Source organism: Trichomycterus rosablanca, chromosome 15 (assembly GCF_030014385.1).
Source record: "Trichomycterus rosablanca isolate fTriRos1 chromosome 15, fTriRos1.hap1, whole genome shotgun sequence".
Taxonomy (NCBI): Eukaryota; Metazoa; Chordata; class Actinopteri; order Siluriformes; family Trichomycteridae; genus Trichomycterus; species Trichomycterus rosablanca.
This window is the reverse complement of record NC_086002.1, coordinates 30,521,844-30,546,645: the sequence shown is the minus strand read 5'-3', so window position 1 is coordinate 30,546,645 and position 24,802 is coordinate 30,521,844. Positions and strand designations below refer to the sequence as shown.

The following is a 24,802-nucleotide window of genomic DNA, read 5'->3' as shown; positions in this document are numbered from 1 at the left end:
AGACCTGCTGCAGAGGATAAATTCATCAGAGTTACCAGCCTCAAAAACCGCCAATTAACAGCATCTCAGATTAGATCCCACAAAAATGCTTCACAGAGTTCAAGTAGCAAACACATCTCAACATCAACTATTCAGAGGAGACTGCGTGAATCAGGCCTTCGTGGTCAAATTACTGTAAAGAAACCACTTCTGAGGAAGAACAACAATTAGAAGAGAATTACTTGGGCCAAGAAACACAAGTAATGGACATTAAACCAGTGGAAATCTGTCCTTTGGTCTGATGAGTCCAAATTTGAGATTTTTGGTTCTACCCGCCGTCTCTATGTAAGACACAGAAAAGGTGAGCGGATGGTTTGTACATGTGTGGTTCCCACCGGGAAGCATGGAGGAGGAGGTGTGATGGTATGGGGCTGCTTTGCTGCTGACACTGTTATTGATTTATTCAAAAACCAAGGCACACTTAACCAGCATGGCTACCACAGCATTCTGCAGCGACATGCCATCCCATCTGGTTTGCGCTTAGTAGGACCATCATTTGTTTTTCAACAGAACAATGACCCCAAACACACCTTCAGGTTATGTAAGGGCTGTTTGACCAAGAAAGAAAGTGATTGAGTGCTGCGTCAGATTACCTGGCCTCCACAATCACCTGACCTGAACCCAACTGAGATGGTTTGGGATGAGTTGGACTGCAGAGTGAAGGCAAAGCAGCCAACAAGTGCTTAGCACATCTGGGAACTCCTTCAAGACTGTTGGAAAACCATTCCAGGTGGATACCTCATGAAGCTGATTGAGAGAATGCCAAGAGTGTGCAAAGCTGTCATCAAAGCAAAAGGTGGCTACTTTGAAGAATATAAAATATAAAACATATTCTGGTTTGTTTAACCCTTTTTTGTTTACTAAATAATTCCATATGTGTTCCTTCGTAGTCTGGATGTCTTCAGTATTAATCTACAATGTAGAAAATAAAAATAATCAATAAAAACCATGGAATGAGAAGGTGTGTCCAAACTTTTGACTGGTACTGTACTTTCCCGCATTAATGCTGCATCACATAAGCGTAAATGACCTTTACCGAGGGCACTGACACACCCTGGCCTGGTCTTAAAAAAAAAAAGACCTGGAACGCTGATTCGTCTGACCACGATACACGTTTCCAATGTGTGACGGTCCATCCCGGATGCCTCCGAGCCCGGAGAAGTCGACGCCGCTTCTGGACATGGTTAACATAAGGCTTCTCTTTTCGCACAAGTTTTAAGTATCATTTGTGCAGTAACTCTTGATAAAGGATTGATAAACGAATCCCTCACCCATGTGGTTATATCAGCTACCGTTTAGCGGAGGTTCTTGACGCGGCGCCCTCTGAGCTCTGCTCATCAGAGAGTCTGCCTTTCCTGGATGCTGCTTTTGTACCAAACCATGATCACAATCACATCATCTGCACCTCATTACTAGCCCTAAATTGCCCCCGTCCCAACTTTTGAGGTTTGTTAACAAATGAAATGAAGTTGAGCAGGTAAAACGTGAAATATCTCAGGTTCATCCTGTCTGACATCAAATAAAAGTCAACGTAAGAAACTCTGCGTTTTCCATACTGTCCCAACCTTTTCCGATTTGTACCTCAGCTACTGACACATCCTTAGTTCCGGTAAAAACTGACGCAAACGTGGGCCGGTTCTCGGAATAGGACCAAGGTTCTAAGAAGCCCATCGAATCCCCCCATGGCGCCAATCTGTTGGAGAGCGTCCACCATCACTGTTAGCACCAATGGGTGTGAATAAAGCACCAAACTCAACGATCAATCAAGGTCTTCTCGATAAAACGTCGTTATTGACCGAGTTTATTTACAATTACGACATCAAGCGACTATAATTGTAGGAAGTTTATCCACGTACAAATTATGCAGCATAGTCTAACTGTAAAAATGTGTTTTTTAATATACATACATTATAAATAATAAATAAAACATTACAGTAAACATGTATTAAGGCACATTATTAGCTTTAGGGAAGCTGAACGTCTGCGGATCTGTCCGGTCGCTTCGCTGTTTCTGTAAGGGAGTGGTGCGACACGGCGATGTGCATCCCTGAGGAAACAAAAGGAACTGGTTAGTGACTGGTATTGTATGGGTGTATGGGTGCCACCAACCCACCAACATAAGCAACCTGTAATTTTACTTTTACTTAAGTATGTTTTGTATTAAGAATTGTAATTCGCTACATTTTAAATAACATCCGTTACTGAGTAAAAAAAGAAAACAATAAAAAACTAGGTTGTTTGATCCGGCCCGCTGAGCATTTACGCATCCGTGCGCTTTAGAGTCGGGCTTGCGAACTGAATCGCCGAGTTAACGAGTCAGAAACGACTCACCCCGTTCCATTATGATGTTGTGCACGAACAACTCCATGAATCGGTTCAATTGGTGAAGAGATTCAGATGTATAAACCAATCAGAGCTTCAGAATTCAGATTCTGGGCGGAATTTCAATCTCGTTCTTCATTGGTTGTTCTATAAATGACAGTTTAGTGAACGAATCACCAATTTAAGCTTTTTTACCGGGAAATCCGAGAGAATAAATATACAGTGGTACCTCTAGATACGAGCTGCTCCACATACGAGCTTTTCGAGATCCGAGTCGAGGCTCGGACAAAATTTCTGCTCTAGATACGAGCCCAGATCCAAGATACGAGCCGGGCTGGAGCTTCGGGGACGCTATTGCTGGGGAATTTCCCCACTACTACAACTACTAGTGTTACCTTTTTCTGATTTATGTCTCTCGACCGTGGTCGTGACGACTCAGGGGAGCTGTTTCACCCGTTAGCTCCTGGGCCAGAACGGTGTTTTGCTTTATACCCAACTTTTAGTTCATTTTCACCGCAAAGACGAGTCAAAAACAGGATTACCTCGAAGCACTCCGTGTTTATTATAACAGTTTGGGTATAACACCGAAAATGAAACTGAGTATTTAAACCGCGTTAAATTAAATAAAAATAACGGTGTTAAAGAGTGAGAGGAGAAAGTTTAACGTGCTGCCCCCGGCTACAGCACACAGCGACTACAACAACATGCAATACAATACCCATAATGCAATGTGTTTTCAAAACATTAACCCCTTACTTTCCCAACACTAGTACAGTACTCGCTACATTTTTCTTACTGTTTTTCTTATACATTTTTCTTTTATTTACTTATTTTGTTATGTTTTATATGTTTATACGTGTGTTTTTCTTAATTAAAAACGTGTATTTTTTCATAATTTACGATATTTTGGGGTCTTGTCAGAGGGCTGGAACGGATTAAATCTATTTCCTTTATTTTAAATGGGGAAAATTAGTTCGAGATACGAGCTGCTCTACTTACGAGCTCGGCTCTGGAACGAATTAAACTCGTATCTAGAGGTACCACTGTAATAGTTAGTTCATTAGTTAGGTGGATGAAACAGTTGGGTCTGGATTTATATATTCTGGAAACATACAGGATGGTCTTATATAAAGTGGATTATATCCCTGATGGAACAACACACACAGATAAGTGGTTATGATTTTCTGTTGCTGTGTGACTGATCTGGGTCGCGGTTCTGCTGTTTACGGCTGGCTTTCATTTTGCTGATATGCTGCATGGCTGGTGAGGTCGGACGTCCTTCCTTCTGTTAAAAAAGTAACGAAGTAACGTTTACTCCGAGTACATTTTAAATGAGTTACTTTTTACTTGAGTAGATTTTTAGACTAGTAATTTTACTCGTACTTAAGTAAAAAAATCATTAAAGTAATAGTACTTTTACTCGAGTACAATATTTTAGTACTCTTTCCACCTCTGCTCTTATGCTTATTTACAGTACCCCCCCCCCCAGGGCGTGTTGGCTCACGACCTGGAATTTAAATGATTATTTGAGCCGCTCGGGTGGCGCAGCGGTAAAAAGTACGCTGGCGCACCAGAGTCGGGGTTTCGGATACATCGTATCGTATCGTATCGGATCTCGGCTCTGCCTTTCCGACTGGGCGGGGCGGCCGCATGAACGACGATCGGCCGTCGTTCGGGGTTAGGGGGTTAAAAGTCGGATCGTGGGCGCTCATGACCGGTGCGACGGCGCCCCCCGATTGGCTGGCTGATGGCGCCTGCACAGGGCCGAGGAATGACGCTGATGGGGGTGTGGCCCTCCGTACACGGTGCCCGACTGCGTATGGACTCGACTTGTGCGGGTGCCGGAGGGGGCGTGTGTCAGTTGAGAGGCGTGGTCAGTCAGCGGTGAAGGATAGACAGTCCCTGCTGCTGAGAAACATCCCCACAGCATGATGCTACCACCACCACGCTTCACTGTGGAGATGATGTTCATAAGCTGATAAGAAGCATTTTCCTTGGTGGCCGAAAAAGTTCGATTTTAGTCTCATCTGACCAGAGCACCTTCCTCCATACATCTGGGGCGTGTCCCACGTGCCGTTCGCGCAAACTCGAAACGTCCTTCCCCGTTCGTATCTTTAAGCGACGGCCGAGGCGCCCAGGTGGCGCGGAGGGATATTCCGCTGACGCACCAGCACCGAGTTTCTGAACTCCCGGGTTCGAGGCTCGGTGCTGCGACCGGTCGGCCGGGCGCCATCTGGTGGGCACGATTGGCAGTGCCTGCAGCGACCTTTTCATTACTAGTCCAGTACCTTATCCGCTAGGCTACAACAACCTTCACTAGATCGGGGTTCTTCAAATCTACACGAACGCCCCCTTGTGGAGGCTTTACGTACCGTGACGTCTTGTAAGCCACAGTGAAACCAGAATTACGTGGACACACAGTTGCTATACGTACCTGCTTTCGCGGGTTCAGTCGTCCTTCTTGTTGTCGATGAGCTCCTGAGTCTGTCGGGCGAGTTTCCTCCTCAGCTCGACCTGCTGTTTCAGGGCGGCCTCGGCTTTCTTCTGCTGGTACAGTTTGGCCCCGGCGAAGGCGAGACACAGGAGGATGGTCTTCGCCGCCAGGATGTAGAGCAATATGGGAACATTTTCCAAAGCCTAAAATAGAATCAATAATAATCGTCACAACAAATCTACCCTATACATAGCAGAGGGGAACCATCAGGACCCTCCAGGGCCTCAGATATTCTAAAAATAATATGTATCATATAATAAGCGTCCAGTTCTACTCTTTCAGCTCCACTTACTATATAGAAGCACTTTGTAGTTCTACAATTACTGACTGTAGTCCATCTGTTTCTCTGCATGCTTTGTTACCCCCCTTTCACCCTGTTCTTCAATGGTCAGGACCCCCACAGGACCCCCACAGAGCAGGTATTATTTGGGTGGTGGATCATTCTCAGCACTGCAGTGACACTGACATGGTGGTGGTGTGCTAGCGTGTGTTGTGCTGGTATGAGTGGATCAGAGTTTTTAAACACCTCACTGTCACTGCTGGACTGAGAATAGCCCACCAACCAAAAACATCCAGCCAACAGCGCCCCGTGGGCAGCGTCCTGCGACCACCGATGAAGGTCTAGAAGATGACCGACTCAAACAGCAGCAGGAAATGAGATGAGCGATCGTCTCTGACTATACATCTACAAGGTGGACCAACTAGGTAGGAGTGTCTAATAGAGTGGACAGTGAGTGGACATGGTATTTAAAAACTCCAGCAGCGCTGCTGTGTCTGATCAACTCATACCAGCACAACACACACTAACACACCAGCACCATGTCAGTGTCACTGCAGTGCTGAGAATCATCCACCACCTCAATAATACCTGCTCTGTGGGGGTCCTGACCATTGAAAAACAGCATGAAACAAAGCATGCAGAGAAACAGATGGACTACAGTCAGTAATTGTAGAACTACAAAGTGCTTCTATATGATAAAATGGACAGTGAGTGTAGAAACAAGGAGGTGGTTTTAATGTCATGGCTGATCAGTGTATATGTAATCCTTTAGACTGTACTGGACTGTACTGGTGTCCATCTAGAAACGTCCAGAACAGCTGAGCACTATGGGAGAAGGGGGAGGGGAGGTAGATGGAACAGCAGCTGGCTCACTACAAGTGTTTTATTTCAACCAAGACATTTATATTTGGAATAAAATAAAGCATATATATAAAATTATGTCTAATTATATATGGATAGTGTCAAAAAGAGGAATTTATGCAACACATGGCAACATGGCGTGCCTTAAACACAGAGTAGTACTGTTTTACACACAATTTAACTAATGTTTGGAACTCGCTCGATAACTAGTAACGTATTAAATATATAAATAAGCATTTTATACACATTTATGTATATTTGTGTGGAAATAAAAGCGTCTTACCCGCCAGTTAATCATCCTCGCTGGTTACACAAACGACCCAGGTTCAGCTCGTCCACACTGCTAACGCTTCTATTATTAGACTCACTGCCAGGACGGTAAAGAGAACCCCGACTAGCCAATGAAACGAGCGCATTCAGATCACGTGATCCATCTCTACCAATCTTTCCTACTCGCAGAAGCTCAGCGTGCTATAAACAGGGTTGCCAGGTTGAGCAGAAATTCAGCCCAAAAATTCTGAGGTAAATTTGTTTGTTAGCATTTTAGCATTCGGTTACACACAAACATAATTCATTAATTAAAGTTCAATTTTAAACACTTTAATGGCTAATTTTTTTTATCTCCAGTTTAAATAACCTTCATATATTTGGTCTGTGAGAGAAAAAGTCTAAATTTTAATAAAATGTTAAAGGAATAATATTTATTTTAGTAGTATTTTAACATCACATTTTACACCCTTTGGCTCCACCTGGGAATCGAACCCAGGACCTTCTTGCTGTGAGGCGACAGTGCTACCCATGGCCTGTAAATGGAACACTACACCGATCAGCCATATCATTAAAACCACCTCCTTGTCTACACTCACTGTCCATTTTATCAGCTCCACTTACCATATAGAAGCACTTTGTAGTTGTACAATTACTGACTGTAGTCCATCTGTTTCTCTGCATGCTTTGTTAGCCGCCTTTCATGCTGTTCTTCAATGGTCAGGACCCCCACAGGAACACTACAGAGCAGGTATTATTGGGGTGGTGGATCATTCTTAGCACTGCAGTGACACTGTGAGTTTTTAAATACCGTGTCCACTCACTGTCCACTCTATTACACACTTCTACCTACTTGGTCCACCTTGTAGATGTAAAGTCAGAGACGATCGCTCATCTCATCTATTGCTGACGTTTGAGTCGGTCATCTTCTAGACCTTCATCGGTGGTCACAGGACGCTGCCCACGGGGCGCTGTTGGCTGGATGTTTTTTGGTTGGTGGACTATTCTCAGTCCAGCAGTGACAGTGAGGAGTTTAAAAACTCTGATCCACTCGTACCAGCACAACACACACTAACACACCACCACCATGTCAGTGTCACTGCAGTACTGAGAATAATACCTGCTCTGTGGTGGTCCTGTGGGGGTCCTGACCATTGAAGAACAGGGTAAAAGGGGGCTAACAAAGCATGCAGAGAAACAGATGGACTACAGTCAGTAATTGTAGAACTACAAAGTGCTCCTATATGGTAAGTGGAGCTGATAAAATGGACAGCAAGTGTAGAAACCAAAAGGTGGTTTTAATGTTATGGCTGATCATGATACATTTACATTTTCAGCATTTAGCAGACGCCTTTATCCAAAGCGACTTACATTACAGTTACAGTATATAGTCTGAGCAATTGAGGGTTAAGGGCCTTGCTCAAGGGCCCAACAGCAGCAACCTGGCAGTGGTGGGGCTTGAACCAGTGACCCTCTGATCACTGGTCCAGTACCTTAACCACTAGGCTACAGCTGGCCTATGATAGATATTTTTACAATGATACTTGGTCGAAGACAACTAGGGTGGCTACTTCCATAACCCCAAAAAGGAGGCCACTGCAGATATTGATGAACCGTCTACTCACATCTCACCACATTTAGAGTCTACTAGTGATACTTTAGACATTTCGAAATGAAAGGGGGGTTAGCTGACCACTCGGAGCCGTATAATGTTTTTCGTTTGGGTGTGTCGACAACGTGAGCGGTTATTAAAACTTCGTAATTAACGAGCATTTCAGGGTTGGACGTAGAGTAGTAGTAAAAAGCTCACAGACTCAAGAAAGATATCTACCATGCTAAATATCTGGACCTGTCGGTTACTCAGAATCCTGTAGAGTTAAAGGTGTTGCGATGAGATTGTGATTGTTGTGAACGCAAGATACAGAAGGGAAACCCAGAGGAGGAGTTGTAAATGTGTCGGTCAGGGGTATAATGTAGTTTCTATCAGAATACACCGGCATACACACAAGCTTTACAGTATTTGTGACTTATTATCTACGCCAAACCATCATACCAAGTCGTGTGGTGTGGACTCATCATCGGCTTCCAAAGGAGGACAAGTACGTGTTTGTCCAGACGTTCTGCTGGACTGCGGACAGGCCGATGAAAAAACGGTCCGTCCACCTTCGAACCGAACGTATGGACACGCTAGAGCATACACATAATTCATCAGTTCAAGTTCAGTGTCAAACACCTTCACAGCCAATTTTGGATCTCCAGAACTCAGGTGTCTTTGGTCTGTGGGAGCAAGGGAGTAATTTCATTACCATGTTGGGGGGAGTCAAATTTCTCAAGAGTAATTCATGAGAAGGACTTTGTTATGGTTACAAGCTAGAATGTTCCACCACTAAAACCAATAATGGCCTGTAGATGGCACACTCTAGTTGTCTTCATCTTTGCAATGATAGGGTGGAGTACAAGTATCCGTTTGTCCAAAGGAAGACCCAGGAGTTCCACCCCAGTGTTGAAGGTAAACCAGAGCTCCAGGAGGAAACCCACACAGAAAGGACGCCTACCGCTCCATCTGGGGATCAAACCCAGAACCTTCTTGCTGTGAGGTGACAGTTCTATACCCACCGAATCACCGTGCCACCTTAAACACTGTAGGAACACCACGAATCCTCTAGATGTAGATGTTTAGCTATTTTCATTCCAAAGCTGTGCAGAACCCTGTGAGTTCTTTGAAGAACCTTCATTTTATCAGCTCTACTTACCATATAGCAGCACTTTGTAGTTCTACAATTACTGACTGTAGTCCATCTGTTTCTCTGCATGCTTTGTTAGCCCTCTTTCATGCTGTTCTTCAATGGTCAGGACCCCCACAGGACCACTACAGAGCAGGTATTATTTAGGTGGTGGATCATTCTCAGCACTGTAGTAACACTGACATGGTGCTGGTGTGTTAGTGTGTGTTAGGCTGATATGAGTGGATCAGAGTTTTTAAACACCTCACTGTCACTGCTGGACTGAGAATAGTCCACCAACCAAAAACCAGCGTCCTGTGCCCACTGATGAAGGTCTAGAAGATGACCGTCTCAAACAGCAGCAATAGATGAGATGAGCCATCGTCTCTGACTCTACATCTACAAGGTGGACCGACTAGGTAGGAGTGGACAGTGAGTGGACACGGTGCTTAAAAACTCCAGCAGCGCTGCTGTGTCTGATCCATTCATACCAGCACAACACACACTAACACACCACCACCACTAACACAATTTTTAGAATTAACCCTCCTACTTCTACCCCGGGCTTGGGACCAGCACTCCCAAGCCAATGGTTAGGCTGTTTCGGGCCATCCACCACCTCTGAGATCAACCAATCACGTCCATACAGACACCCGACCAACCAACATCACCACCGAGGTTCAAACTGATTCAAACCCATTAAAAAGATGCATGCTTATATGGGAGAGATTATAGGAGAAGACCCAAGAATTACAACCACCCCCTTCCAAAAAAGGACAAATATTATAAATGTAATAGCATATCCTAGCTGTTCCAAATCCCTGGCTTATAGTTTGGCTAAGAAGTCTACGGCTTTACAGTAACCAAACCCATACAAGTAAAAATCAATAAAACATCCGTCCTTACTGGATTATTGACACATTTGATCTCATTTATAGTGCCGGATGCTCCATGTATCCATTACCAGCGTTATTTAACAGCATTATACTTTACTGTGGCTCTTCCACGAATGCTCAGCTGCCCAATGACACCGTGAGGCATCTGAAGGTGTTCAACCTGTTAAGCCACGTCAGCGACACGGTGTGATGGGCGCCTGGAATGCCACCTGCTTGGATTAACCACCAGAAAAACAACCGTGTGTTCTTCTGTACGGGCGATGGCGGCATCCCAAACGTGTCATCCAAGCAACCGTTCAGGATGGCCACCATGTTGGTGACATGGTTTCACAGGTTTCCACCTTCTACCTCCCCACACAGCCCAAATACATGCAGTCAGGGTAATTGGAGCTATTAAAATTGCCCCAGGTGTGTATGTGTGCGTGTGTGTTTGCCTTGTGTTGGACTGGCGACCTGTCCAGGGTGTTTCATGTTTCATACCTTTCGCCCAGTGTTAGGGTTTTAACATATCATTATTAAACATAAATTACATCCAGACCACATGGTCTATTGTTCAAAATGACGCCGTGACCCGGATCCCCCCCCCCCTGACTCATACCGAAGGGGGGAGGCGGAGCCCGGGGCTTTTTAGCACATTTCATTGGCTCCAACAGCAGCGGCGTAGGAGGAGCCTAGACTAGTTTAAAAAAAGGGATGGCGGGCTCAGATCGGCCTCTTTCTTACGTGGTGTGTCTAGACTGCAGGAGTAAGGAGTGCCGGCCGGCTTAGCTCTGATATATATTCACAGATTATTTTTACACTTAATAAAGTGTTTTAAAGAGTACTTTCTGGACTTCTCGACTGCTTTCTTCAGGACCTTTTTGAACCAAAAGATTCATCCTAACAAATGGTAGCCAGAGGATGGTTCAAGAGGTCTGAGGATTGCATCAGAATTAATTCAGCTGACTGAGGTAAGACCAGGAATTCTGAAAAAATCTTTTGTACTCAGTACAGGGCGCGCGCCTGCTTAAGGTAAACAGACGTTCTCTGTATATATATTAGATGCATTTATTATTTAGTGTACTGAGTGTGAAAGTGAATCACAGAATCCGTAAGTGTCTGATTAAATTACTAAAGTATCATTAGATAGTTTAAAACTGTGAATATATGTTGGAGCTAAAAATGTGTGTTTCCTGATATCTGAATTTGAACCAAACCGGTTAAAATAAATGTTAAGGGCGCCATTGTGTATGGAACACAATTGAAGGGAAAGGACGCTTGTCTGTTTTGGTAACGGAGCGAACCTAATTCGAGTGTAATAAATTCTAACGAATTCGTCTGTTTCGGTAACGGAATTCGGGTAATTTGATTATTAATCTCAAAGGAGTCTGACTGTTACGGAAACGAGACTCGGCTAGTTCGTCTGTTTCGGTAACGGAATTAGCCTTATTCGGTCGTTCTAAAATTCTAACTAGCCTGTCTGTTTCGGGAACGGGGCCGGAGTAATTTGATTACTTTAAATTCTAAATCAGGTTCGAAAAACAGTACATCAGGAGTTTTGTTTGTCAGTAAGTCTCTGTGTATGTTTGTCTGTGAAACCGTGTGCTGGATGTGCAACGTGGTTTCTTTTGTTGTCGGCGCCATTTTGTTTCTTGAGAACGCATTTTGGCTTTCTGTCTGTCCGCCATTTTGTCTTGGGAATGCAACGTGGTCTCCCGTCTATCCGCCATTTTGTTTCTTGAGAACGCAGCGTGTTTTTCTGTCTGTCCGCCATTTTGGCTTTCTGTCTGTCCGCCATTTTGTCTTGGGAATGCAACGTGGTCTCCCGTCTATCCGCCATTTTGTTTCTTGAAGAACGCAGCGTGGTTTTCTGTCTGTCCACCATTTTGGCTCTGGGAGAGCTGAGCGTGGTTTTCTGTCTGTCCACCATTTTGGCTCTGGGAGAGCTGAGCGTGGTTTTCTGTGTATCCGCCTTTTTGGCTCTATGTGAGCAGCTTGCCGTATCTTGTCCATCGGCTATCTTTGTCTTTGTACGCCTGGATTGGGTAAGTGCTGCAGTTAATTTTATAATCAACTTTATTTTTATAATCTTAAGATAACTGAGTTAAGATGAAGTATGTATGGTACCTTATTAAGTGTGTTTTAAGGTAGATAGCGCTCTTGAACTTTAAGGTTCTTAAACCAGGAAAGAGTGGAATTCATCCATGTGTGACATAGGACATTTTCACACAAATAGTTAAGGAAAATCTCCTTAATCAGAGTTGTTATAGTGAATAAGATTAAAAAATTTTTGACTAACCCAACGCTTGTTAATCGTGTTAGGAGCTTTGCATGTATTGTTGAGAGATTGTTATATTGTTTTTTGTTTTAATGTGTGGGGTAATGCTGGGCAATAATTCGACATCAATATGTCACAAGTGGGGAATGTTTCAATAGCGGGGATATGATTTTAAACAAATTCGATCAATACACATACATACACGAATCCAGTGCTTAGTGTTACCGCTCTGATCACACTGGTTACTGTAACACAGTAGTTTTTAAAGCACATTTCACAGACTGTAATTTTGCTTTTGCTTAAGTATGTCTTGTATTAGTTTGAATAGCATCTGTTACCGAGCAAAATAAAAAATAAAAAACGCTAAAGAAATCGCGGCTGTGAAACTGCTGCAGCGAATTTTGCGACAGTAAGTCGAGTCTTTTGTCTCGGTTCCTTTTGAAGAGCCGCGTGTTTACATGGCGACTGCCGGAAGAGTCGGTTCCTTTGTTTCGGTTAGAAGAGCCGATTCATGGATTCGAATCATTTTACGACACATCGCTAGTGATTATACAAGTTGAAAAAGTTTTATGTCATTTGAAATGACGCATTACACATCCCTAACTGTTTTAATTGTTGCATCATCATGTTTCTTCTATTGCATTTGAGTTAAGGACAACGTTTCTTCTATTACATTTGAATTAAAAACTACTGTTGAGGTTTGTATCCACTCCCGTTTACATTACACAGAGGAGACCCCCTGCTGTTTACTCGGTGAGTACATTTTAAATGAGTTACTTTTTGCTTGAGTGGATTTTCAGAGTAGTAACTTTACTCGTAATTAGGTGGAGATTCATTAAGGTAATAGTGCTTTTGCTTGGATACACTTAAGGCTCTCTAGCATGCGACGATGATGGAGTAGAATAAGTGTAGAAAATGTTAGATGTAATGTGTATGCACCTTCTGCTCTGATCAGTTTGAACTGTTTGAAGGGGAATTTTATATAGCAGGAAGGGTTAATGCAGTATGAGAGACAAGTAATGAAGTATATGTTTGTTTCCATAGGGCCATTGTCGGTCGCTGTGAAGTAATTGTTTGTTTCCAGGGGATCACTGTCGATTGCCTTGAAGTATATGTTTGTTTCCATAGGACCATTGTCGGTCGCGGTGAAGTGATTGTTTGTTTCCAGGGGATCACTGTCGATTGCCTTGAAGTATATGTTTGTTTCCATAGGACCATTGTCGGTCGCTGTGAAGTAATTGTTTGTTTCCAGGGGATCACTGTCGATTGCCCTGAAGTATATGTTTGTTTCCATAGGACCATTGTCGGTCGCTGTGAAGTAATTGTTTGTTTCCAGGGGATCACTGTCGATTGCCCTGAAGTATATGTTTGTTTCCATAGGGCCATTGTCGGTCGCGGTGAAGTGATTGTTTGTTTCCATAGGGCCATTGTCGGTCGCGGTGAAGTATATGTTTGTTTCCATAGGGCCATTGTCGGTCGCGGTGAAGTAATTGTTTGTTTCCAGGGGATCACTGTCAATTGCCTTGAAGTATATGTTTGTTTCCATAGGACCACTGTCAGTCGCGGTGAAGTAATTGTTTGTTTCCAGGGGATCACTGTCGATTGCCCTGAACTATATGTTTGTTTCCATAGGGCCATTGTCGGTCGCGGTGAAGTAATTGTTTGTTTCCAGGGGATCACTGTCGATTGCCTTGAAGTATATGTTTGTTTCCATAGGACCATTGTCGGTCGCGGTGAAGTGATTGTTTGTTTCCAGGGGATCACTGTCGATTGCCTTGAAGTATATGTTTGTTTCCATAGGACCATTGTCGGTCGCTGTGAAGTAATTGTTTGTTTCCAGGGGATCACTGTCGATTGCCCTGAAGTATATGTTTGTTTCCATAGGACCATTGTCGGTCGCTGTGAAGTAATTGTTTGTTTCCAGGGGATCACTGTCGATTGCCCTGAAGTATATGTTTGTTTCCATAGGGCCATTGTCGGTCGCGGTGAAGTGATTGTTTGTTTCCATAGGGCCATTGTCGGTCGCGGTGAAGTATATGTTTGTTTCCATAGGGCCATTGTCGGTCGCGGTGAAGTAATTGTTTGTTTCCAGGGGATCACTGTCGATTGCCTTGAAGTATATGTTTGTTTCCATAGGACCATTGTCGGTCGCGGTGAAGTAATTGTTTGTTTCCAGGGGATCACTGTCGATTGCCCTGAACTATATGTTTGTTTCCATAGGGCCATTGTCGGTCGCGGTGAAGTAATTGTTTGTTTCCAGGGGATCACTGTCGATTGCCCTGAACTATATGTTTGTTTCCATAGGGCCATTGTCGGTCGCGGTGAAGTAATTGTTTGTTTCCAGGGGATCACTGTCGATTGCCCTGAAGTATATGTTTGTTTCCATAGGGCCATTGTCGGTCGCGGTGAAGTAATTGTTTGTTTCCAGTAGACACTGTTGTTGTACTGAGGTTTACGTTCTTTTGTCTGAGTTGTGTTTGGACAACCGAGTGAGTTGTGCCAGTGAATGTTAAAAGAATACTCGTATTCTTCGACTAGGCAGGAATCTTCTGTTCTAGGGTGTGTCTCGTTAAAACCAGTTTATCTTTGTCTTAATACGTGTTACAGATTTTGCTCGAAAGGTTGTTTAAAGCGGTCTAAAATGTCTAATTTAACACATAGAGAATTTATCCATGTCTCACCCACTAACTCAGGAACCAACTCCAACCAACATCAAAGCTTATAAAGACAATTACACCTGTTTCAGGAGCAACAAACCAGAACCGATAAACAGGGGACATTTTTCAGAAGGGATGTGTGTATGAATGGGTGTCTGTCGCTAAAACACTGAATGAACTGCCAAAGGCAGCTCACTTGCGGCCCTGACGCTAACCTTCCTTACTCGCCGGCGCCACATTGGTGTCAGAAGTGGGATCGTGGTGTTTGGGTGGCTCTGATGGTTTGGTGAGCCAATATGCCCGGTCTGTCGGAGTGCGCTAGCCCAGGTGGCTGTAGGGGCAGGGTGCCCGGTCCAGCAGTGGGTGGAAGAGCGACTCGGCAGTGTAATGGGGTGCGGTCCAGACACAGAGCCACCCAGTGGACGCTGGTGAGTGGGTCACCGGGACGGTTGACCATTAGGGAGGAAACAGTGTAGCGTCGCCACTGGGTCTGGCACGGGCTTCACCCAGAAAGCCTTGCGACAGTGGTGTCTAAGCTCACCGTGGCCGTGTATCCCGTTGTTGGGAGTGGGGTGGCTGCGGTGAGGGCTGGGTAAGTAGCTTATATGTTTGTCTGTTGTATGATTGTATGTGTGTATGAATGGGTTAAGTGGCTAGAAGGGATGTTTGGGCCATGGAAGGAAGTTATTACGAGTTTGGTGAGGTCAGTATGTGTAGGATTGATAATTTTAGTGATATGTTGTTGTTGTGGTATCCCGTGCATCAGGGTATTAATAGAAAAATTTGTGATAGAAGTAGTGTGTAGAGGAAGCAGAGGGGGGCAGGATCCACCAGTTATCCAGATGGTGTTGGCTGATTTGTCGAGATATCAGGTAGATGATGATGAGGAGGATACCCTTGAAGGTGGGCCGGAAGACCCACTTCGAGCAGTATAAGTGCTACTAACTCTGCTTAATTAAAGGTAAAACCGACCAGACAAGATGAGGAGAGAGGACCAGCACTACTAATCACACACCGTGATGAAGGAAGGAGACTTGGAAGGACTGGCAGAGGCAGACACTGAGGGGACTGGAAGACCCACTCCAAGGGACAGAAGTGGCACTAACTGGACCTGCCTACAGGGAACAACCCACAGCAGAAAAGCCCGACAAAACCGACTATGTGGAAGAAGAGTCCAGCGGAATCAACGGAGCGGAACAAGACGAGGGGGGAGAATTTAGTTAGACTAGGAGAAAAAAAACATAAACATATAGTTCGCAGACACATAGACCATCTTTGAAAACACTAGTTAAGTGCAACACACATAGTTTAGCTGCAAAACGCAAGGGGTTAGTTCAGGATTGTTTACAATGTATATATGTTTGGTACTCTGCTATTTTTAGGAAATGTTTGTGCTGCTGTGGAAACAGGTAAGGCCGACAGGGGAGAATCCATAAGACATTAGGAGTCATGCAGAGACACAGGAGCTATGGGCCCCTTCTGAATATCTGCAGCTCCGTCTGGTGGAGGACAACCTGAACGGACTTCCTGTAGAAGCCACGCACCCATTGTGTTTATTTTATTTTTCTTCTCTTTTTGATTTCCTATTTTTTAAATTACTTTATTTTTGATTTCCTGTTTTTATTATTTTTTGTTTGTTTGTTTCAGGGTTAGGAGCTGTTGCGATAGGTACGGTTCCTTTAGTTTAATTGGTAGCCTTTTTATTTTTAGAAACGTTTTATTGTATAAAATTCAGCCCAGTGGCCATGTAGTCAGAAGGGGTTAAATTGGGGGGTTGCTGACGGCTATCCTTATCTCCTGGGATCTAGAAACACCTAACCTATAGTTAAAAGTTATTGTGAAAGCATTAAGATGCTTTCAAGGGGGGATTGTTAGGGTTTTAACATATCATTATTAAACATAAATTACATCCAGACCACATGGTCTATTGTTCAAAATGACGCCGTGACCCGGATCCCCCCCCCCCTGACTCATACCGAAGGGGGGAGGCGGAGCCCGGGGCTTTTTAGCACATTTCATTGGCTCCAACAGCAGCGGCGTAGGAGGAGCCTAGACTAGTTTAAAAAAAGGGATTACGTGGTGTGTCTAGACTGCAGGAGTAAGGAGTGCCGGCCGGCTTAGCTCTGATATATATTCACAGATTATTTTTACACTTAATAAAGTGTTTTAAAGAGTACTTTCTGGACTTCTCGACTGCTTTCTTCAGGACCTTTTTGAACCAAAAGATTCATCCTAACACCAGTAAACTGTTGGGCCCTTAACCCTCAATTGCTTAGACAATGTACTGTCACAGTTTGAATGAAATGTATTAAATATGGGGGTGGGGGGGGGGGTGGGGGGGGGGGGTTGTGTCTGCCTTATCTTATCTCAAGGGCCCGATATATATTATACATTTATTACTTATAATAATATACAGTTGTCGCCTAGTGGTTGAGACACTGGACTAGTAATCTGAAGGTTGCTGGTTCAAGCTCCACCACTGCCAGGTTGCCACTGTTTGGCCATTAAGCAAGGCTTAGATTGTGTACTGTCACAAGTCGCTGGTTCAAGCACCACCAGTGCCAGGCTACCACAGTTGGGCCCTTGAGCAAGGCCCTTAACCCTCAGTTGCTTAGATAATATACTGTCACAGTACTGTAAGTCTATATATATATATATACTGTATATATATATATATATATATATATATATATATATATACACACAGATTTGATATGAATAGAGTATATATACTGTACTTATATATATATGTATATGTATATATATATATATATATATACACACAGATTTGATATGAATAGAGTATATGTACTGTACTTATATATATATGTATATATATATATATATATACAGATTTGATATGAATAGAGTATATACAGTGTATCACAAAAGTGAGTACACCCCTCACATTTCTGCAAATATTTTATTATATCTTTTCATGGGACGACACTATAGACATGAAACTTGGATATAACTTAGAGTAGTCAGTGTACAACTTGTATAGCAGTGTAGATTTACTGTCTTCTGAAAATAACTCAACACACAGCCATCAATGTCTAAATGGCTGGCAACATAAGTGAGTACACCCCACAGTGAACATGTCCAAATTGTGCCCAAAGTGTCAATATTTTGTGTGACCACCATTATTATCCAGCACTGCCTTAACCCTCCTGGGCATGGAATTCACCAGAGCTGCACAGGTTGCTACTGGAACCCTCTTCCACTCCTCCATGATGACATCACGGAGTTGGTGGATGTTAGACACCTTGAACTCCTCCACCTTCCACTTGAGGATGCACCACAGGTGCTCAATTGGGTTTAGTCCATCACCTTTACCTTCAGCTTCCTCAGCAAGGCAGTTGTCATCTTGGAGGTTGTGTTTGGGGTCGTTATCCTGTTGGAAAACTGCCATGAGGCCCAGTTTTCGAAGGGAGGGGATCATGCTCTGTTTCAGAATGTCACAGTACATGTTGGAATTCATGTTTCCCTCAATGAACCGCAGCTCCCCAGTGCCAGCAACACTCATGCAGCCCAAGACCATGATGCTACCACCACCATGCTTGACTGTAGGCAAGATACAGTTGTCTTGGTACTTCTCACCAGGGCGCCGCCACACATGCTGGACACCATCTGAGCCAAACAAGTTTATCTTGGTCTCGTCAGACCACAGGGCATTCCAGTAATCCATGTTCTTGGACTGCTTGTCTTCAGCAAACTGTTTGCGGGCTTTCTTGTGCGTCAGCTTCCTCCTGGGATGACGACCATGCAGACCAAGTTGATGCAGTGTGCGGCGTATGGTCTGAGCACTGACAGGCTGACCTCCCACATCTTCAACCTCTGCAGCAATGCTGGCAGCACTCATGTGTCTATTTTTTAAAGCCAACCTCTGGATATGACGCCGAACACGTGGACTCAACTTCTTTGGTCGACCCTGGCGAAGCCTGTTCCGAGTGGAACCTGTCCTGGAAAACCGCTGTATGACCTTGGCCACCATGCTGTAGCTCAGTTTCAGGGTGTTAGCAATCTTCTTATAGCCCAGGCCATCTTTGTGGAGAGCAACAATTCTATTTCTCACATCCTCAGAGAGTTCTTTGCCATGAGGTGCCATGTTGAATATCCAGTGGCCAATATGAGAAAATTGTACCCAAAACACCAAATTTAATAGCCCTGCTCCCCATTTACACCTGGGATCATTCTCAGCACTGTAGTAACACTGACATGGTGGTGGTGTGTTAGTGTGTGTTGTGCTGATATGAGTGGATCAGAGTTTTTAAACACCTCACTGTCACTGCTGGACTGAGAATAGTCCACCAACCAAAAACCAGCGTCCTGTGCCCACTGATGAAGGTCTAGAAGATGACCGTCTCAAACAGCAGCAATAGATGAGATGAGCCATCGTCTCTGACTCTACATCTACAAGGTGGACCGACTAGGTAGGAGTGGACAGTGAGTGGACACGGTGCTTAAAAACTCCAGCAGCGCTGCTGTGTCTGATCCATTCATACCAGCACAACACACACTAACACACCACCACCACAACACAATTTTTAGAATTAACCCTCCTACTTCTACCCCCGGCTTGGGACCAGCACTCCCAAGCCAATGGTTAGGCTGTTTCGGGCCATCCACCACCTCTGAGATCAACCAATCACGTCCATACAGACACCCGACCAACCAACATCACCACCGAGGTTCAAACTGATTCAAACCCATTAAAAAGATGCATGCTTATATGGGAGAGATTATAGGAGAAGACCCAAGAATTACAACCACCCCCTTCCAAAAAAGGACAAATATTATAAATGTAATAGCATATCCTAGCTGTTCCAAATCCCTGGCTTATAGTTTGGCTAAGAAGTCTACGGCTTTACAGTAACCAAACCCATACAAGTAAAAATCAATAAAACATCCGTCCTTACTGGATTATTGACACATTTGATCTCATTTATAGTGCCGGATGCTCCATGTATCCATTACCAGCGTTATTTAACAGCATTATACTTTACTGTGGCTCTTCCACGAATGCTCAGCTGCCCAATGACACCGTGAGGCATCTGAAGGTGTTCAACCTGTTAAGCCACGTCAGCGACACGGTGTGATGGGCGCCTGGAATGCCACCTGCTTGGATTAACCACCAGAAAAACAACCGTGTGTTCTTCTGTACGGGCGATGGCGGCATCCCAAACGTGTCATCCAAGCAACCGTTCAGGATGGCCACCATGTTGGTGACATGGTTTCACAGGTTTCCACCTTCTACCTCCCCACACAGCCCAAATACATGCAGTCAGGGTAATTGGAGCTATTAAAATTGCCCCAGGTGTGTATGTGTGCGTGTGTGTTTGCCTTGTGTTGGACTGGCGACCTGTCCAGGGTGTTTCATGTTTCATACCTTTCGCCCAGTAAACTGTTGGGCCCTTAACCCTCAATTGCTTAGACAATGTACTGTCACAGTTTGAATGAAATGTATTAAATATGGGGGTGGGGGGGGGGGGGGGGGGGGGGGGGGGTTGTGTCTGCCTTATCTTATCTCAAGGGCCCGATATATATTATACATTTATTACTTATAATAATATACAGTTGTCGCCTAGTGGTTGAGACACTGGACTAGTAATCTGAAGGTTGCTGGTTCAAGCTCCACCACTGCCAGGTTGCCACTGTTTGGCCATTAAGCAAGGCTTAGATTGTGTACTGTCACAAGTCGCTGGTTCAAGCACCACCAGTGCCAGGCTACCACAGTTGGGCCCTTGAGCAAGGCCCTTAACCCTCAGTTGCTTAGATAATATACTGTCACAGTACTGTAAGTCTATATATATATATATACTGTATATATATATATATATATATATATATATATATATACACACAGATTTGATATGAATAGAGTATATATACTGTACTTATATATATATGTATATATATATATATACAGATTTGATATAAATAGAGTATATATATATATATATATATATATATATATATATATATATATATATATATATATACACACAGATTTGATATGAATAGAGTATATGTACTGTACTTATATATATATATATATATGTATATATATATATATATATACACACAGATTTGATATGAATAGAGTATATGTACTGTACTTATATATGTATGTATATATATATATATATATATACAGATTTGATATGAATAGAGTATATATACTGTACTTATATATATATGTATATACAGTGTATCACAAAAGTGAGTACACCCCTCACATTTCTGCAGATATTTAAGTATATATTTTCATGGGACAACACTGACAAAATGACACTTTGACACAATGAAAAGTAGTCTGTGTGCAGCTTATATAACAGTGTACATTTATTCTTCCCTCAAAATAACTCAATATACAGCCATTAATGTCTAAACCACCGGCAACAAAAGTGAGTACACCCCTTAGTGAAAGTTCCTGAAGTGTCAATATTTTGTGTGGCCACCATTATTTCCCAGAACTGCCTTAACTCTCCTGGGCATGGAGTTTACCAGAGCTTCACAGGTTGCCACTGGAATGCTTTTCCACTCCTCCATGACGACATCACGGAGCTGGCGAATATTCGAGACTTTGCGCTCCTCCACCTTCCGCTTGAGGATGCCCCAAAGATGTTCTATTGGGTTTAGGTCTGGAGACATGCTTGGCCAGTCCATCACCTTTACCCTCAGCCTCTTCAATAAAGCTGTGGTCGTCTTAGAGGTGTGTTTGGGGTCATTATCATGCTGGAACACTGCCCTGCGACCCAGTTTCTGGATGGAGGGGATCATGCTCTGCTTCAGTATTTCACAGTACATATTGGAGTTCATGTGTCCCTCAATGAAATGTAACTCCCCAACACCTGCTGCACTCATGCAGCCCCAGACCATGATATTCCCACCACCATGCTTGACTGTAGGCATGACACACTTATCTTTGTACTCCTCACCTGATTGCTGCCACACATGCTTGAGACCATCTGAACCAAACAAATTAATCTTGGTCTCATCAGACCATAGGACATGGTTCCAGTAATCCATGTCCTTTGTTGACATGTCTTCAGCAAACTGTTTGCGGGCTTTCTTGTGTAGAGACTTCAGAAGAGGCTTCCTTCTGGGGTGACAGCCATGCAGACCAATTTGATGTAGTGTGCGGCGTATGGTCTGAGCACTGACAGGCTGACCCCCCACCTTTTCAATCTCTGCAGCAATGCTGACAGCACTCCTGCGCCTATCTTTCAAAGACAGCAGTTGGATGTGACGCTGAGCACGTGCACTCAGCTTCTTTGGACGACCAACGCGAGGTCTGTTTTGAGTGGACTCTGCTCTTTTAAAACGCTGGATGATCTTGGCCACTGTGCTGCAGCTCAGTTTCAGGGTGTTGGCAATCTTCTTGTAGCCTTGGCCATCTTCATGTAGCGCAACAATTCGTCTTTTAAGATCCTCAGAGAGTTCTTTGCCATGAGGTGCCATGTTGGAACTTTCAGTGACCAGTATGAGAGAGTGTGAGAGCTGTACTACTAAATTGAACACACCTGCTCCCTATGCACACCTGAGACCTAGTAACACTAACGAGTCACATGACATTTTGGAGGGAAAATGACAAGCAGTGCTCAATTTGGACATTTAGGGGTGTAGTCTCTTAGGGGTGTACTCACTTTTGTTGCCGGTGGTTTAGACATTAATGGCTGTATATTGAGTTATTTTGAGGGAAGAATAAATTTACACTGTTATATAAGCTGCACACAGACTACTTTTCATTGTGTCAAAGTGTCATTTTGTTAGTGTTGTCCCATGAAAAGATATACTTAAATATCTGCAGAAATGTGAGGGGTGTACTCACTTTTGTGATACACTGTATATATATATATATATATATACACACAGATTTGATATGACTAGAGTATATATACTGTACTTATATATATATGTATATATATATATATACACAGATTTGATATGACTAGAGTATATATACTGTACTTATATATATATATACTGTATGTATATATACAGTGTATCACAAAAGTGAGTACACCCCTCACATTTCTGCAGATATTTAAGTATATCTTTTCATGGGACAACACTGACAAAATGACACTTTGACACAATGAAAAGTAGTCTGTGTGCAGCTTATATAACAGTGTAAATTTATTCTTCCCTCAAAATAACTCAATATACAGCCATTAATGTCTAAACAACCGGCAACAAAAGTGAGTACACACCTTAGTGAAAGTTCCTGAAGTGTCAATATTTTGTGTGGCCACCATTATTTCCCAGAACTGCCTTAACTCTCCTGGGCATGGAGTTTACCAGAGCTTCACAGGTTGCCACTGGAATGCTTTTCCACTCCTCCATGACGACATCACGGAGCTGGCGGATATTCGAGACTTTGCGCTCCTCCACCTTCCGCTTGAGGATGCCCCAAAGATGTTCTATTGGGTTTAGGTCTGAAGACATGCTTGGCCAGTCCATCACCTTTACCCTCAGCCTCTTCAATAAAGCAGTGGTCGTCTTAGAGGTGTGTTTGGGGTCATTATCATGCTGGAACACTGCCCTGCGACCCAGTTTCTGGAGGGAGGGGATCATGCTCTGCTTCAGTATTTCACAGTACATATTGGAGTTCATGTGTCCCTCAATGAAATGTAACTCCCCAACACCTGCTGCACTCATGCAGCCCCAGACCATGGCATTCCCACCACCATGCTTGACTGTAGGCATGACACACTTATCTTTGTACTCCTCACCTGATTGCCACCACACATGCTTGAGACCATCTGAACCAAACAAATTAATCTTGGTCTCATCAGACCATAGGACATGGTTCCAGTAATCCATGTCCTTTGTTGACATGTCTTCAGCAAACTGTTTGCGGGCTTTCTTGTGTAGAGACTTCAGAAGAGGCTTCCTTCTGGGGTGACAGCCATGCAGACCAATTTGATGTAGTGTGCGGCGTATGGTCTGAGCCCTGACAGGCTGACCCCCCACCTTTTCAATCTCTGTAGCAATGCTGACAGCACTCCTGCGCCTATCTTTCAAAGACAGCAGTTGGATGTGACGCTGAGCACGTGCACTCAGCTTCTTTGGACGACCAACGCGAGGTCTGTTCTGAGTGGACTCTGCTCTTTTAAAACGCTGGATGATCTTGGCCACTGTGCTGCAGCTCAGTTTCAGGGTGTTGGCAATCTTCTTGTAGCCTTGGCCATCTTCATGTAGCGCAACAATTCGTCTTTTAAGATCCTCAGAGAGTTCTTTGCCATGAGGTGCCATGTTGGAACTTTCAGTGACCAGTATGAGAGAGTGTGAGAGCTGTACTACTAAATTGAACACACCTGCTCCCTATGCACACCTGAGACCTAGTAACACTAACAAATCACATGACATTTTGGAGGGAAAATGACAAGCAGTGCTCAATTTGGACATTTAGGGGTGTAGTCTCTTAGGGGTGTACTCACTTTTGTTGCCGGTGGTTTAGACATTAATGGCTGTATATTGAGTTATTTTGAGGGAAGAATAAATTTACACTGTTATATAAGCTGCACACAGACTACTTTTCATTGTGTCAAAGTGTCATTTTGTCAGTGTTGTCCCATGAAAAGATATACTTAAATATCTGCAGAAATGTGAGGGGTGTACTCACTTTTGTGATACACTGTATATATATATATACACACAGATTTGATATGAATAGAGTATATATACTGTACTTATATATATATATACTGTATGTATATATATATATATATACACACACAGATTTGATATGAATAGAGTATATATACTGTACTTATATATATATATACTGTATGTATATATATATATATATACACACAGATTTGATATGAATAGAGTATATATACTGTACTTATGTATGTTACGACCAATAGAACTCTGGTTCTTGAATTCTTAGAACCTCGGTGCTGTTTTAAAGAACCGGCTCACGTTCCCACCAGTTTTTGGGAGCCGAAGATGCGTCATCAAGGGTGGGCGTTGCGCAATGGAAGCGCGTAGATTA

General features: G+C 43.5%; 1 protein-coding gene and 1 pseudogene across 2 annotated transcripts; one reads left to right on the top strand and one right to left on the bottom strand.

Moving 5' to 3' along the window:
- LOC134328691 (NACHT, LRR and PYD domains-containing protein 3-like) overlaps positions 1-24,802 on the top strand; it is a 1,194,473-nt pseudogene that overhangs the window by 642,233 nt on the left and 527,438 nt on the right.
- Positions 1,914-6,366, bottom strand: LOC134329361 (small integral membrane protein 11-like). 2 transcript variants are annotated; one of them, XR_010014863.1, is made up of 4 exons: positions 6,280-6,366; positions 4,796-4,998; positions 3,526-3,646; positions 1,914-2,086 (listed from the first exon to the last, which is right to left on the bottom strand). XR_010014863.1 is itself a non-coding variant. In XM_063010600.1 (3 exons), the coding sequence occupies exons 1-2, from the start codon at positions 6,292-6,294 to the stop codon at positions 4,810-4,812; spliced, it is 204 nt and encodes a 67-aa protein (XP_062866670.1). In that variant the 5' UTR covers positions 6,295-6,366; the 3' UTR covers positions 1,914-2,086; positions 4,796-4,809. The 2 variants fall into 2 exon arrangements, 1 of the variants encoding a protein (XP_062866670.1); XM_063010600.1 differs by lacking the exon at positions 3,526-3,646.